Consider the following 17,742-nt stretch of genomic DNA (forward strand, 5'->3'; position numbering starts at 1 on the left):
TTACAAGCATGAACCAGCACACCTTGCACTCTTCGTGTGGGTTCTGGGGATTGAACTCAAGACTTCATGCTTTTAAGGGAAGCAAGGTAGCATCACAGGGATCTCTTCAGTGCCAAAGTGACTTTTGTACAGAGAAGTCATGGCAGAACTCTTTTGAGCCACCTTTGGTCTCATGGGCAGGATAATCTAACCTAAGGTTTCTCTATGGACACTGGGATGCTATGCACCTTGGGAGTGATAGGTTTAATCAGGACTTGAGGCCAGCATTGGTACTCACTCAGAAGGTGTGGGTAAAGAAGTAGTTGCAAGGACATTTTGGGATTATACTGAACAGAAAGCCAGATAAGAGGGAGAAATTTTTCACAAAGGGAGAAGTATATGACTGTGTGAGTTTATCTAAAAAAGTAACTGTTTTCTTGACCCCTGCTACCTTCCAAAATAACTGACACAGAGAGACTATGATTTATTTTACAAGCTAAAGCATTTGGCTTGGGCGCAGTTCAACCCTCTAAGCTATTCAACTGCCTCTCAGCTACACAACCCAGCAACTTACCAATAGGTTGTCCTTGCTGGGTTATGCTTCGGCCATCCTTTGCCCCACCCACCACTCCCTTACACACACACCCCGCCCACACCTTGTGGTCACTCTACCCCAGCCTGTGAACCCCAAACTTTGCCTCTTTTTCTTCTGCCAAATCCCAAGCTTCAGCATTTTTAATTGGCCAATCACTTTAAATTAAGTGAAGCAAGGTTTACACAAGAAAGACAGGTGAGAATGCGCTCCTCTGGGCAGCAACCAGATCTTGAGGGCCGTAATTAGCATTAAAATCCATACCATCAGACCAATCCCCAACATGTGATTGTTTATTTAAAAAAGGGACTCAATACCATTTTATTTGAATGTTTATTTATTTTTTTTCAAAGAAATCCATGCAGAGAAAGAGAAAAGAGGGAAACATGACAACCATGTTCTAGCAGTCACATGTAAGAAAATAATTTGGCACAACTTGAAGGTTTTTTTTGTTTTTTGTGTTTTTTGCAAAGAAAAAAAAACCAATCTATCCTACCACTAAAATTTACCTTCCTCATAAAGATGCCATTTAATTTTGGAAAACGTAACACATGATTAGTTTCCTACTTAATGGCGGGGAGGAGGCATAGAAGATAAGAAAAAAGAAAAGAAAAAAAAAAAAAAAAAAGGAAGGTGGCTCCCTTTATGTAGGAGGACCACGAGGTGCTGCAGGGCAGCACAGGCACTGGGACACTGGCAAGTCAGTGCACCAGGAAGAGAAAGCATGCCACATAGATGGCCACACTGATGAGGATTTTCAGTGGGGACGGCATGTTCCCCTTGCTGTGAGAGGTGGTGATCTCGTTGTCCTCCTGATTCACATGGTGCTTGTTCCCTGGAGCATCGTCCACATCCAGATCATAGGCCAGCTCTGTCAAAAGAGAAGAAGGAGTTGAATTGTAGGACTGTATACCCCATCAGGTGTGCACCATTCACAGCCCCCCCCCCCAGCTGCACTGGTGAGCAACCCTTACTTTAATTTTTTCTTTTGTTTGGGAAGTGAGGGTATGCTTCCAGAGTTGGGGAGGACAGGGTATGCTTGGAAGATCTGGAGTGGACGGGGATGGCCAGAAGTGCTCTTTCGCAATGGGGTATGAGTCAGTTAGCTATCCCCTCTCTACTTTGCCTCCAACAACTCAGCGGGGGGTTTCTGGCCCTTTGTAACATCTCCTAGGCAGATCTGTACTCTTCAAGGTCATTGTCATCAGAACTTACATCAACATGTGCTATGTGGGCGAACTTATCTGTCCTTGTGTGTTGGGGAAAGGAAAGAGGGGTTAGTGTTGAAGGGCAGGGTAATTTTCTGTTGAAAGTTGTTTTATTTTTTCCTCAAATATTTCCTCTTTCATATAGTTTCCTCTCCCATAAAAGCAATACAACAACAGCAAAAAAGACACATCTTTTGAGCAAGCATGTCCAACCTTTTGACATTGTGATAAAGCACTATCACCTACAAAGTTCACACTTGAGAACTGTTCAAATTATCCCCCCTCCAGAAAATGTCACAGCAAATTCTCCTAATGTCTTAAGCAAGTTTATAAATTTGTGTTGGATGCATTCCTAGCTACCTTCAGGTGAATGAGGCTTCTGGTTGGACATATCTGAAAGCATAGGATGTAATTTGATGCCAAATGAACTTAGGCTAAGGAGAGGTTACTGGGTCTGACATTCTTTGCCTGCTATGTATGAAATATGTGCATAGTTCTGAAAAGAAACAGGATGTCTTTGATCTGGTCTGATACAAAAGTCCCCTAGAAGGCAAATCTAAGCAGATTGAGGTTTCTAGGTAAAATTCAAAATCACCAGTCCAGAGGTCAGGTTTTTGTTTTGTTTTTTTATTTTGCATCTCCAGATCCAATCCACTTCCTTGTTTGTTAGTTTTATTTTTGTTTTTGGTTTTTCCTTGACTCAGTGGCTAATATTTCTATTTCAGTATCTTGTGAAGGTGATGTGAGCTACACACCGACCCGCCAACTGTCCCCTAGCCAGGGGGCAGAAAGATCCCCTTGGGGCACTGAGAGGCAAACCAACCGGCTCAGAGGAAGTGACTGGCATTCTACTGGATGAAGGCAAGGAGAGGAAGGAAGAGCTCCTATTACAGGCCATGAAAATACTCAGTAAGTCCCAGGAAGCAAGTGTGGGGGACTCATGTGGTCCTGAATACTCACAGAACAGGTCCAAGACCAGGACAGCTCTGAGGCTGGCATGGGTCAGTATAGGAAATAAAATGGAGGAGACCAAAGCCAAAGGGGGTCTGATTTCATAGGCTGTGACTCCCCTTTCCAAAGGGATTATTACAACCTGTAATACTACCAGGGATGATGGGAGAACCAATTTTAATGTGCCTCACCGAAGGAAACAAAACATTATCTCAAGTTTCTTTAATTTGCATATATTTGCTCACCAGCATAGATAAATATTTTCTGTGCTTTGGCTTATTAATTATATTTCTCCATGGATAACAGTTCCATATTATCTACCTTTTCCTGTGATGGTATTGATACTTTTCCTATTAATTTTAATAATATGTATTCTATTGGATCATCTGCTTATATTAACCAAAACCAAATGTTTTGATTTTGCCATGTATTATAATTCTGTCATTGTGTCCCAAAGAGATGATAACCCAGCGTTTACTATGTATAAATCTGATTCTATTTTACTCCTCTAAAACAGAAGCAAGTTTCTTTTGCCCAAGTGCTGATAGGAATTCAAATCTTGTTTTCCAGGGAACTCTGGTCCTCAGGAAAAGTAATTTAGCAGGCTGTAATCCAGATCCCCCTTGGTACATACAGATAGACAAAAAGAAAAAAGGGGGGAGAACAAAGAGCAACACTCTGCTTGGAGATCAGACCTCTTTCTCTGAAAGGTGAACTATGTGGGATACACAAGACGGCCTGGGGTCAGCTGTCAGTTGGCAAGGATAGCGCAGGCTTAGGTCGTGATCAGATTTCACTAAAGCAGAGAGCACATGTGGCTGATCTGTTGAAAGCCAAGCCTTGGGTCTCATGGCAGCTTCTCCACTTAAGCGAAGAGGGGTATTTTTAGGGTTGACCCGAATGAGAGGGCTCTCAGCATTGCTTTACCATTCCTTTTCTGGATGATACTCTTGCCCAACATTGAGATGAAACAATATCTATTAATGTTCCCACTTCACTCCTGCTCTATTAGCTTTGCTCTTCAAATAATCCGCTAACACTCTACAGTCTTGATGAGTGGAGCAGCTACAGCAGGTGTAACACTTCTGGTCAACCCAGGAGTTTCTCCTCCTTTTAAATGCAAGTTTTACCGATTTATTTATTATTTATTTCGTGTGAGAGTGTAGATGCATAGGTGGAAGTCAGAGAGCAACTCTCAGGAGTAGCTGCTTCTTTTCCACATGGATTCTGGGGACTGAACTCAGGCTTGTACAGTGAGTGTGTCCTTAGCCCTCTAATCGTTTTCCTTGGATCTTATGCTTCAAAATGATAATAATAATAATAATAATCTCTAAATGATTAAATGCTCACGTATACCAGGCAATGTGCTGTTCATCTCACTTACTTTAACCTTTCCTACCACCTTATGAAGTGGGTATTGAAATTCTCATTTTATAAGCAAGGAAACTCAAGTTCAGGGTGATGATTTTTGATCTATGTTCCCACAGCTGGTAAACCAACAGCTGTACTATCTGAATCCAGGGTCTGACCGTAACCTCTGATGAAGCCATGACATTTCTTTTTTATTTTAATAAGTTTTTATTAGATGTATTCATTTTCAATGTTAGGTATGAGTGTTTTGGCTGTCTGTGTGCATGTGCACCACATGAGGGATTGATTCCCCTGGAGGTCAGAAGTGGCCATTGCATGTCCTGAAACTGGAGTTAGGGATGGCTGGGAACCAGTACATGGGTGCTGCTGAGCCATCTCTTCAGGCCCACCATACTGCTTCTTGGAAAACTTCTTTATACCAAATATACTGCAGAACTAAAGGAGTAGTAATAGCTTTATCACTAACAACAAAAACAAAAAAACAAAACAACCACAAACATCAATTATTGACTATAAATCGCAAAAGGGAACTCCCAAAACATGACCAAAAGGCGTTGTTTCCACATCAAGTTTACCACGTACTTGATGAAGAAACCTTGCTAAATTTTATAGAACAGTGAGTGAGTTCTTGATTTGGGAATCTGATTTGGAAATTATCAGTTTTGTTTCCCAAGAAATGAGTAATGATGGATAAGGCCATTAAACCCCAGGCACAAATCTAGGCCACTAAATGGCCTCTAGGAATATCCTTACGTAAGTTATGACTAGAGAATGCATGTCACTCTCTAGTCAGCAGTAAGAGAAGTCTAGAAGTCTAGCACTTAATCCCTTGGTTCCATGCCTGAGGTGATACTGACAGGAAGGCCAGCAAAGCAACACTTTAGGCCAGGGCCACCACCATGAGGAATGGAGCTGAAAAGGGGATCTGAGAACAATAAGAAACTATTAATGAAGAGAGGGAGAATAGGATCTTGGTCAAAGATAAATAGGGACATTCTTGGTTGGAGGAAATAGAATCCAATATCCTTTAACAAACAATGCTAGCCTATGTATGGTATCCCACGGAGGAAGACTGAGGGAAGATTTAGCTACTCATTCAAGGAATTCCACACTGTGGTAAGGACACTTTACCAATATCTAAACCAAGTAGACATCCTTCAAAACACAGACAGGGCTCACCCAAAGGCATACGCAAATTACCAAGGGGAAAGCTACTTCCCAAACAGAAGTATCTGGGATGATTTCTTGGGCCAACTTTGCTATCTATATCAGGGAACATGGTGATGACTACAGCAGGGCTCACTGACACGGCTTTTCTGGGTAGGTCACTGAGAAAAACCATCAAGAACTTAGACTGTAGGCAGTGGATTTTCAATGAGATCAAGGAGCCTCTATAGTGTGAGAGGCTAGCGTGTACACTTTCCGGATATATGTGTGTGTGTGTGTGTGTGTGTGTGTGTGTGTGTGTGCGCATGTGTGTGTGTGTGTGTGTGTGTGTGTGCATGTGTGTGTGTGTCCATCTGTGATGGTACATGTGTAATGGTGAAGCTATTGTGAAAGCAGCTGGAAGGGCTGTCTGACAGTTTCTCCATGAGGACCGGTACAAACTGGTCTCTGTGCTTAGAAAGGTCCCTCTTATCAGTGTGAATTACAGCCCTAGGCCAGAAAGACTCAGATAGCTGGTCCTGAGGAAACAAAAAGCCTGTTGGAAGAGGAGCTGCGAATCAGAGAGGAGCACATATTAAAACAAAAACTACAGAAAGCTAAATCTATACCAAGGGGAACAACTCGGTATTGCAATAAGCCAGATGTATTCTGAGAAACACCACACAAACTGTTTTATTTGAAATCACTCATATTTTCCAGCCTATATTTTTATCATGTTAGGTGTATGTCTTAAAAGGGTCATATTGCTTCTATCTTGGAGTAGTGGAGTGCTTCTTCTGTGAGAACCTTTTGGGCCAGCCAGGAGATTTTTTTATTTTTTTACACCAAACTACATCTAAAAATCTGTTTCTATTTGTAATCAGTTTAACTATGCCCAGGGGGTAGCTGCAACTCTCTGTACTAATTACACACTCAGCCCTGACTTTTGGTTTGCCTTCTTGGCCTTTGTGTTGTAGATTAGATGACCCATTTACAATAACAGTCAGTCATTAGGGGCTGCCTGTTGTTTGTGTTGGAAAGCTTTTCTGCACTGGGCAAAGCTCTGAAAGGAGAGTCCTCCATTCCCGCTTATTAAAAACCTCCTCCTGGATTCCCCAAGGAGGCTTTACTATCCCCCGGGGTCTGGAACTTTAGATTTCCAGGCCTGGCTTGGTCACAGCCTTCCTACTTCACCTCTGACAAGCCATTTCCTTCAGTTGCCCCACATGTCAGACCACAGTGCTGAACTGATGACCCCTACACTTCCTTCCAGTTTTTTTTTTTTTTTTCTGGTGTCAAGACTCTTGGGACCTGGAAAAGGGGGCATAGTCTGCTGCAGGCTGTAATCATTCATTCACTCACAATAGCCAAGGTAGCCTCTTCCAAGCGAGGCTCCCCATAGAACAAGGTCAATCAGATGCTGTTTCCCTCAGGATATTTCTCTAGTAACCACCAGCCACTTCTCCAGCCTCTTGAGGGTCCTATTCTTGGGTAAGAGTCCCTGGCAATAAACAAGTCCACGATGCACTGTTCTGGTTTTGTTTTCAACAGATGGTATAATAACCCCTATGGAGGCCACTGCCCACAATGCTTTAGAGGAGTTGCTGGATCTGAGAGTGAGGGTCTCTCAAGCAGGCCTGCACAGGCAGTGGAGGAGGATTTGGCAGTCAATGAGATTCGCCTCTGGGCCCTTTCAAAGTGTCTGAGGGCCTGAGTATATAACAACAAGCAAATGCTCATCCGATGAGGAAATGGGTATCAAGAAGTTGCCATGGGAGCGTTACTCACACTGACAGTACAGTACTAACAGTATAGCTCTGGTTGCCCTCAAAATGGCAGGTGGGCGGGGAGGGAGGGGAGGCTAGGGATGAGGCTCAGTTGTTAAAATGCTGGTCTCAAATGGCCAAGGCCTTGGGTTCAATCTCTAGCACCGTGTAAAATGGGTGTGGTGGCCAATGCCTGGAATCTCAGCTCGAGGGAGGTGGCAGCAGGAAGATCAGAAGTTCAAGGTCATCCTTGGCTGAAGACCCTGCCTTAAAAATAAAGATGGCAGGGAAGAGGATGCTACTGCTAAGCCAAGCATGGGGGTTTCTTCCTTGCCAAGCCTGCTCCAGCAGATGGCTTCAATCTGGCCCTAATATAGCAACAGAAAAACACTGCCATCCATCCCTGTGTTTTCCATTTGCTGTGTACAGTTAAGACATGAGTATGTGAAACCTCAGGACATTGCCTGGCATACCCCAGAGGATAAAACTGGGGGCAATCTCCAAGGAAACGGCACTCATTGCAACACTACTCACTTCGCTGCCTATTCACATGGACATCCTGGGGCTCTGCCATTGGTTTCTGGTTCCCAAACGGGATCTGGGTTTCCTTGTCTTCCAAATCACAACAAAAGCCCCCTTCCTGCCACAGTAACTCCACTTCCTTTATGAACTTTCAGGAGTGAAATGAGTACTTGGACTTGAAAGCAAAAGCGAGTGGCTCTGCAAATGAAGCCAGGCTCTGTGGAGGTCTGGATTTTCTTCATTAGATGTTGGGAAACAGGCATACTTCAGGCTTTTGTTTTTTTTTAATTCTTCTAATGAGACCCCCTTGGAGAATAGGCACATTTCAAAGTGTGCCTTATTGACAAATAAGTGAGCTGTCTGTCTTGCCTACTTGATAACTGATACAAGACTCGACAGTGATACCATAGCCTCTCTTGGAGCTAGGCAGTGAATTCTCCACTTTATTTTTTGTTGCTAATTCCAGCTTGAAAACATTTTTAGTTACAACAATGGGGTGTTGAAAGAATACAGTAGAGTGTCCCCATTCATGAGGTATTGTCTCTCTCATCATAGGCCTGCTTTTTAAGTTGGGGTATAATATCTTCAGGTTACATTGCACTGGGCTATGGGCATAGAAGCCATGGCATAATTTCTAGGGATGTAGTAGAGGAAAATTACATGGATTTATAGTAAATCATTCAAAGCTGGGACTGGAGAGGTGGTTCAGTCATTAAGATCATTTGTTCCTCTTGCAGAGGACCTGGGTTTGGTTCCCAGCACTTACATGGCAGCTCACAACCATTCATCACTTTAGTTCCAGGATGACTCTGATGACCCCTTGAGACCTCTGTGGGCTTTTGCATGCACATTGTGCAACTACACACATGGAGGCAGGTACATGGATGCACGTACATACACACATACACACCAGTACATGAATAAATCTAAAAAATATTTTTAAAAACATGTCAACTTGTATGATCAAGTAAGAGCACACTGCAAACCCTATGAAAACTTCATGGAATATTGCTAATTGAGTTAGTCTTTCCAGTTAGGTTCCATATCCTCAGGGGGCAGAGATTTGATGTTATTCTGTGATACACATTGGGTGTAAAAGGTCTTAAAAGCACTGTTAGGCAACCAAGGTCACCTGCTACCATACTCAACATTCTGACCCTCAAATTCCAAACGTGACTTAATACATTCTCTGGTGACTTCCTTGTCGGGAGAGAACACCATTGGCCCTCAACTATGGCTCAGGCTGTTTAGGTTTCTAATATAAAATTGTTTCCAGGAATTTGAACTATCAACTGTTTAAAAAAATTCACTTAATTGTTTTAGGAAGCAGCACATGGTTTTTATTATGTAATCTATCATAACCTGGGCCACTATTAAACTTATTTGGATGTGTCATGAGACAAGTCCCCAAGAGAAAATAGCTCTGTCCTGGAAGCCTGGAAAGTAAGGATGTGTGCTGGCTGTCCCCCAACAGTCTCAGAAGCACTGTCACTGCCTTCATCTGAAGCGGTATTATTCTACTCTTGTTGGTAAGTGTTCCTTGTCTGAGGCTGCCTAAAGCTCCAGAAGAATCACCCCATCAAAGCCTTTCCTTCCACCAAAGAACTTACCTTATTCTCAAGGAAGTGATGGGACCAAGAGACAGGATGAAGAGGGACTCTTTAGATTTATTGTCCCTATTATCATCGTTGCCGTTATTATTAACACTGTCTCAGAAGAGAATGTTTGCAAAAGCTTTATTTCTTTTTATTTTATGTGCACATGTGTGTGCCTGTCTATCTGTCTACAATGTGTAATAGAAGAAAGCTGGAGAGATGGCTCAGTGGGGAGGAGCACAACTGCTTTTCCAGAGAACTGGAGCTCCATTCCCAGCACTGATAGCAGGTGGTTCACAATCACTTGTAACTCCAGCTCCGCGGGGATTTGACCCCTATGGCCTCCATGGGCACTTACAGGCAAGTGCACACTCCCACCCAACAGTTAAAAACAGAAAAGATAAAAATTATATGCATGAGTAAATGACTTTACTTTTATGAGATGTCTACTACAGATACCTGTATGGAGACAGAAAGTAGATGGACGATTCCATCATAAACACAGGGCTTTATTTTGATAGGAAAACTCTAGTAAGCTTCCTTTTCTTTTTTGAGTAGTGGAGGATCTGGAGTTGGGGTTGGGGAGGGAATATCCAAGGATAAAAATGCTTACAGTGCCTGGAAATGCTCAATAGCAAGAAAAAACGACCTGCACTCCAGCCAAGGGGGCAAAAGCAAGTCTCTAAAAGCACTCAGAGCTAGTTGTGGGAGCATCAGGCTGGGAATCAAGTAGCAGACAGGTGTCCTCATAAATGAAAGCTTAAAGCCTTCCCTAAGTTGTTCCATCTGAATTTTGTTCATTAAATGCTCACCAATTGTAAAATTCTTCCCTTATCATGAGCAGGATTTGGGGAACTGAGACTATTTTTCTCTCAGTTTACTTGACCGCACATTGGCATCTTGACTCCATCCCCTTCCCACCCAACCTGTGGATCTGGACTGCTGGAGAGCGCTCCTCCCTACCATGAGGCAGGCAGCTCTTCTCTCTCTGTCTGGGTGCTGGGCATTTTTTCCTTTGCTTCACTGTAGGCCCTTGATCTCATCCTTAATGCCTCAGTTATAAAAGATACCTGTTCCTCTACAATGCCTCACTTTTTTTGGGGGGGGGGGGTCCAGGAATGAATGTTCTATTTTGTGACAGCTAGAAATAAGACAGCATTCTGGTCCTAAAAACACATGTGGGAGCACATTTCTCCCTGCCTCACAGTACTTTGATGGCTCACTACTGCACATGGGAGAGTCCTAAGTCCTTAGCAGTTTCTCTGGCTCATGTTTCCTTGCTTTCTAACTGGAAAACTGCCCATATATTTTTTTCCAGGCATCATATACTGTAGTCCTAGCAAATGCTGAAAATGCCAAGGACTTGAAGTTTTTTCAAGCTGTTTCCTTTGATTAGGATGATGTCTGTCTGTTCTCTCTCTCTCTCTTCTCTCCCTCCCCAGCTCTCCATCTTTTCTTTTTTTTTCCACGTTCCACCTCTTCTACCTACAAATATATCTTCCAAGCTTCAACATCCATGTAACACATCTTCCAGGAAGCCTACTCTTCTCCCCTTGGCCCAAATCAATAGCTTCTCTGTAGCAACTGAATTGTACTTCTATTATAGCACAAACTTCCATTTGCGTCATAGTAGTGTTAGTCATTTCCAGGGTCTCCTTCTCAACTTAGGATGACTTTGGTGAAGTAAGAAATGATTTTTATTGTGTTCATAGCTCCCACACAGTATTTGATTGGTACAGAACTTAAAAACATGCTTGTTGCCTGGATAAAAGAATGTCCAAATGGACACTCATCCCTAGCCTATTGAGAGCATGGAGTTGAGAGGCAATCTACTTGCAAGATGCCCATCCATCAGGCACTGATGCTTTGAATTTGCTCAAGGGAAAGAGTCACCACTGACCCATGCTGAAGACAATACAAATTCAGGGTCAATGGCAGGAAGCCCAGGAAGCAAGTAGCAGGGTTCAAAGCATGGCCCTTAGATTCCTAGGCACTGCTAAGCAGTAGCCAGCTTACATGACCCACAGCATCAGTTTACTGTGCTGTGGATGGAATCCACAAAGATTATTTTCGTATTTGCTTTTGCTGCCTGGAACTTGATGCCTTGCTATGAGAACAGCTGACACATGCCAGCACTGTATGTGACACACAGAGCAGGAAACAGGTTTTCTAGTGAGTAGGCTCCATTCAGTTCTCATTTGCAACCTTGATTTGTGTCCCCATACTTTGGGCCTCTGTCCCTGCCTCGGGATCTATCCACCATCCCTGGGTCACACCCCATAGATTCCCAAGTGTAAGGGCTGTTGTGACTGAAGACTCAATGCCTGTCTCTAGGACATCAAAGGACAGCTTTGCTAATGAAGTCCGCTGCTTCGCTGTGATCATACAAAGCAAAAGGACTTCAGTCCTCTCAGTATCACCTGCCAGCATCCCTTTCTCATTGCAGAGGGTCATGAGATGAGTGCCAGAAAAATGCAAGTGCATGCTGGCACAAGAATGAGTCCAATACCTTAACACAGGAGTTCTACGTCTTCACCAGCCCCCTTTCCATCTCTCAATTCACTTCATTTCCTCTTTCCATTGATCTCTAAACATCGTTCCCATATCTAATTAATTTCCCCCCCTCTGGTTTAATCATAGCTTTCCCTAACAAACATTTCTCTCCTGTCTCCACAGTGTTCTTTTCCATATTGTGGGCAAAGGCAAAGTTGCAATCATTGGATAGATTTTGAGTTTTAATTTTTTTGTCTTTGTTTTTGAGACAGTCTCACTCTGTAGCTCAGGGCCATCTCTACACTGGCTTTGATTCACCTGCCTCATTCTCCTAACTGCTGGGGCTACAGGTGTGAGCTATGACACCCAGGTATGGCATTTTGGAGAACTGCAGTTACCTTTTGTTTGTCTCCCCGCCCCTTTGAATTCTGAGGATTAAACCCAGGAACTCAAGAATGCCATGGTACAGTTCTACCACTGAGCTCTATTCCCAGTTCTTGGATCTGAATAATAAACATGCTTTTTTTTTTTTTTTTTTTTTTTGGTTCCTGGTTCTTCCTCACTTGATGTAAATGTCTAAGCCAGGTTCTGTTTCTTCTACTAGTATTTCCATTCTCTTACTAGTTACCCCTCAGTATTACTACTGCTTTTTACCTCAGTTTCCCTCTCTTGCCTCTCTAGCTCCACCCAGATCAGGCCGTTTGCTATTTCCCTTCTCTCTTTCTCTGAGTTAGCTGCTTCTCGCCGTACTCCCATCCCATTTTAGTCACTGCTGCTTTATGATCTCACCTTTCTCCAAAGAGGGAAATAATTTGGACTTAAAAGTGATTAAGAACTTTGAAACCATGATTGTAAACTGAGAACTAGGGTGAAAAGGAACACAGAACTTCCTGACAAGTAGAACCATCGGGAAGGTTTGTAGGTTTTCCTCAGATCCAATCTTGGGAGGTGGGCCACAAGAGTATGGGCAGCCATTAGGTATGCTGTTGGTGAAGGAATTCAAACATGGAGCGGAATTGGGGGCGGGGGGAGGTGAGGGTAAAGTAGCTGTTTCCAGCACTGACATTCTAGAATCTCATGCAGTTCTTAAGAGTTAGCCTCATGACAGGGAGGAAGGTTGAAGGTAAATGGGTTAAAATGACCTATGCAGAGACTGCTTGGAGAACAATTTCTCTTAAAGAAAGTGACTAGTATCTTTTGGAATCAGTGGAGAGGAAGATGTTAAGTCAGCTAAAGAGTTGAGTGGAGAGTGGGATATGACTTTCTCACGTACTCTGGTGCCTCACATTTGACCATGTCCCCTGGAGGGGGAGACCTGGTGGCACTCAGAGGAAGAATAGCAGGTTGCCAAGAAGAGACTTGATATCCTATGAGCATATACAGGGGGAGTAATCCCCCTCAGGAACAGTCATAGGGGAGGGGAATAATGGGAAAATGGGAGGGAGGGAGGAATGGGAGGATACAAGGGATGGGAAAACCATTGAGATGTAACAAGAATAAATTAATTAAAAAAATAGTTATTAACCAAGACATACTTTTAGGGGTGTAAATGGTGATTTGTTTAAGGTGGGGAGAAAGAATCTCATGGGCTTTCAGTTTGCTGATTCAAATAAAAATAATGAAAACATGTATCTGGCATTGTGAAATGTACAGCGTGGGCAACAGTATGGAGGCACTCCTGTGCAAAAGACGATGGAATGATCTACTCAAGACTTGTTTACATTGAATCTCCCAGAAGAACAATTTGTAATTCCCAGGTGGTAGACACCGAGTTCAGCTCAGCTGTGCAGGGGTACCCATCCCTTGGGGCACAGGAAGAAAAGAAGAGGCATTAGCTGGAGAAAAGTTCTTTGAGGACCATGCTTAGGCTCTAGGCCAGAAGGGCCCAGTGGAAAGGGAGGCAAACTGAGGAGAAAAGGCCAGATGCTCTGCACATTAGAGCCAAGTAGGTGAGTGCAAAGTGAGGCTGGGAAGGGTCAAAAGGGTACCAAGTGACCTGGCCCAGGGCTCTAAAGATGTGAAGGGGAGAAAGAGAATTGCACTACAAAGTGTGACAGCACACTGAGGAGTATATAAAAAATGCCAGGAAGGAAGATGGTGCACCAAAATTAAAAGAAGATGCAGATGACAAGAAATGAACACGATTTAAATATGACCATTGGCAGTCCTGGTTCTTTATAAGTAAAAAGGGAGAGCCATTTTCCATTATGTTGTTACCTAACTACAGAACACATCAAAGTGTCTGTCAGCCAAACAAATATATTTCATAATTGGTTAATTAGAATTAAGGAGGAAAATGGCTGAGGGCAAAGCACCATGTCACAAATACCATAAAATGAGTGATAGTCTTTTGAGGGACAATCTGAGTCATTTCAGGGTCAATAAAGAATCCATGTTAAAGTGCATTAAAACATAGAAAAAAAGAGAGCCTTTCCCCACACTAATTAAGAAAAGATCATTCTGGAAGGTGCCCCTTGGAAATAGAGGTCTCTCAAACTAAAGTTCAAAGTATTGTTTTTTTTTTTTTCTGGTTTATATAATTAACAACTTTAAAGTAAAAATTTCCTATCATAAAACCTATCAATTTCAAGTAAATTTCCAATGTTCAGTGGGTTTACTGAAGTGTGCAGCTTCCATCAGAGTGCATCTATAGAACTTTGGTATAAGCTAGGGTCCATGTATTAGAGAGAAGATGAGATGTCTGGGTTACTTTACTTAATATAAAGTTCAGTTCTAAGCATCTTCCTGAATTTTTCATAATTTCATTCTTTTCCATGACTGAATAAAATGCCATTATATACATACATACATACATACATACATACATACATACATACATACATATATATATATATATATATATATATATATATATATATATCACAGTTTCACCCGTTCATCTATTTTTGAGCACCTAAGCTGGCTCTCTTTCTTTGTTGTTGTGATCACAGCAGCAGTAAACATTAGATATGTGAATATATGTGGTAGGCTATGGATCTTTTAGGGTATACATCTAGAAAGACTATAGCTGGAACATAGGATAATTCTATTTTTGGCTCTTCATTTTTTAATTTGAATTTTTCTATGTGCATGATTGATGTGTATATGGGTGGACATATATATGTTCAGATGTGGGAGTACAGACTCACCCTTGCTATGTGCATATATGCATATCTGGTAGTCAAATAACAATATTAGGATCACTTTTCACTTCCTATTATTTTGCTACTGTACAATGCAGGCTAGCTGGCCTGTGAGTTTCTTGGGACTCTCTTGTCTCCACCTCCCAGCACTTGAGAGGGACCCTGGGTTTCACACACACACACACACACACACACACACACACACACACACACACACACAAAACCTACTCTTGCTTTATGTAGGTCCTGGGGACTCAAATCCTAAAGACTGTGCAGCAAGTGAGCCAACTTCTCAGCCTCTTTTACATTCTCACAAATCCTCCACACGGGATTTCCACGAATACATTCTTAAAGTTAAAGATCCAAACAACATATACATGGTCTAAACCCAAAAATGCACAAGTGCACATATCCATTCCATCTCACCATTTCCTCTGACAACTTCCCAGTGACAATTACTGGTGAATGTGTTTGACATTCACATATACACTCAGATTCTAACATCTCATAAATTGTTGTGTGTTAATATTTGTAGAATGACCTCATTCTTTTGAACCTTTGCAAGGAATTCCATACAGTGAGCATAATAATGAGCCATTTCCCATGGCTAGGCATTGAGGTTGTTTCTGATTTCTCCTCTATAAAAACTGCTTCAGTGAATATCCTTTGATATATGCCTTTGGCATGCGATGTACGTCCATGGGGTCTATTTCATCGTAGCGTGTAGCAATGACAGCCAAATATGGTCAAGCTGCAGGGTAACAGAGCAGAAGGCAGTACAGACTGGTTGGAGGAAGGAATTTTGAGAGGACGGCTAATGCTTTTTTTTTTTTCCCTAAAGAAGATAATGCAGAGAATGATATCAAGGGAACATTACAATTTGAGGAATTGTGGTGAACGTCATCTTAGAATAAGATTACCACAGTGCAAGAGATATTTGAAAACTATCTGGAATCAGACATAGTGATGTACGGCTGTAATCTCAGCTACTTGGCAGGTTCAGACATGTGTGAAGGCTGTGACTTTGAGTGCAGCCTGGGCAATACAGTAAGACCACTTTCCTTCTCAAAGAACCAAACCAAACCAACCAACAAACAAAACTATCTGTGAAACCATTCATTTAAAATGGCAGTTTCACAATATTAAAAAGCTGGCTGTGCAGAATTGTGTGAAAGATAAACTGGGAGTCACAGTCACCTGTTCCTGAATATGGCTAGACAACAGAGTGCCTTCATTAAGCACACCACGATGTCTCTATGCTCAATAAATTGGTTGGGGGATGAAATGCTGCTATGTGTGCTACTTCTATGGCTATTGGTTGGAACCACGTGCACCATCTCTTTTATCTTTACAACTTTAAGATGTTGAAAATACTTTGGACAGAAGACAATTAAAATCATTAACAAGGTAGAGAAAATGGATCCTTCTGAGGAAGTGCTAAAGAACATATATTTGTCTAGTGACCTTTGATTTACTTCCAAAAAGGGTGACATTGTGGTCCTGAGACCTTTCGGGAGTTTTTGGTGATAAGAGTTTAATTCTGGTACTTAGTTTGTTCCTCAGCCTGAAAATCCACAACCACACAAACAACAAGCAATGTGTAAGGGGGAAACTCAAAGTGAGCACGCTGTAATTAGGTATGCAACACCAACCAACAAAGCAATTCACCAAAGGGATTACCATGATTAAAGATACAGGCCCGTTAAAGAAAGATTGTTTTCCTCAATTGATTGTCCCAATTGTTTCTCCCTATGTCATGTAGAATTCCAGTTGGACAGCAATTTCTGGTTGTCTTTTTAATTTCTCCACCAAGAGATTAGAAGAAGTAAGGCGAGCCTCTCTAGTCACTATAATTTCCTTACAAATGCAAGAAGTATTAAGAGAGGGCCACAGAGACAGATTACAGTTTAGGTCACCCAGGGGAGAAATCTGAAGCCCCCCATTTGACTAACAACAAGGCAAGTAATCCTTAAGTCCTTTTTCCTTTCTATTGAGGCTAAGACCAAGTTTAAGAGGCCCCCTTTCTATTTAGTTTTTTTTTAAGGGGGGGGGGAGCGTTCATCTTTCCCATGCTCCAGTCAGGCAGGCAACACAGAGGGTTCAGAGGTCTCAAAACAGACAGGTAGAACTCTTCACCTACCAGTCGATCTCAGCTTGCCTTCTTCACCTTACTGCTTTTTCTCCTTCCGGTCATGGCGTCTCTCCCTAAAATCACTTCCAGCCCTGGCCACTTCTCTTTCACAGGAAAAATAATGATGAAAATATTTGGTGTGTAGTTGTGGTTTCTGTTACCAGTACCTGAGTCCACAGAAACATGTGTTTACTTGTGTGATCACTATGTCTTGAAGTGGACAAACGAGGGTTGTAGCAGCCATAGATGAAAAGAAGGGTGTGTATTAAGCATATTCAATTGATTTATTAATCATTTCTTGAGTGGTAGGAACACTTATTAATGTACTAGGAACCAGACAGACAGGCCCCAAGGACACTGGATACGCTGTGGAATCTACTCTCACAGAGCTCTATATAGAAGGAGGCAGACATGCATATGATTCATTGTTGGCGCTAGGACCTTGGGCTAGAATCTCTGGATATGTAGCCCAGGCTGTCTGTCCTTGAGCAGTGAGAAGGACCCAGGCCCTTGTCTTTTGCTAGGCATGGTGACAGGTGTGATGGCAGAAGAAAACTCAAGTCCTGGCCTCCTGGAATGCTCTATCTTGTGAGGCAGATGATTTGAATCCCAAAATAGCTTTGCCCTCTGAGTTAGAATGTGCTAAGTGCCATAAGAGAGGCATGAACAAAGAGCCCTGGGAATCTAACTAAGCAAGAGCATAGCGTGTAGAGGATCTAAGAAGAAAAAAAAAACCTGGGGCAAACTGACCGATGACCCCTGACCCATACTGCTCTGCTTGAAAGCTGTCTTACTTCTTCTCATGTGACAATGATACAGGATATGGAAATATTTGTAAACCTTAA

General features: G+C 42.4%; 1 protein-coding gene and 1 long non-coding RNA gene across 2 annotated transcripts in view; one reads left to right on the plus strand and one right to left on the minus strand.

Moving 5' to 3' along the window:
- Positions 1 to 892: 892 nt before the first annotated feature.
- The window catches only part of Gpc3 (glypican 3), a 352,553-nt gene continuing 335,703 nt past the window's right edge, over positions 893 to 17,742 (minus strand). Inside the window, exon 8 of the mRNA XM_051142244.1 lies at positions 893 to 1,442. Within this exon, the coding sequence (XP_050998201.1) occupies positions 1,273 to 1,442 (170 nt within the window). The 3' untranslated portion in view covers positions 893 to 1,272. The remainder of the gene's footprint in view (positions 1,443 to 17,742) is intronic.
- Positions 2,548 to 17,742, plus strand: part of LOC127185723 (uncharacterized) — a 76,625-nt gene continuing 61,430 nt past the window's right edge. The window contains exon 1 of the long non-coding RNA XR_007830214.1: positions 2,548 to 2,688. This is a non-coding gene — a long non-coding RNA (uncharacterized LOC127185723). The remainder of the gene's footprint in view (positions 2,689 to 17,742) is intronic.

This window comes from Acomys russatus, chromosome X (genome assembly GCF_903995435.1).
Source record: "Acomys russatus chromosome X, mAcoRus1.1, whole genome shotgun sequence".
NCBI classification, from domain to species: domain Eukaryota; kingdom Metazoa; phylum Chordata; class Mammalia; order Rodentia; family Muridae; genus Acomys; species Acomys russatus.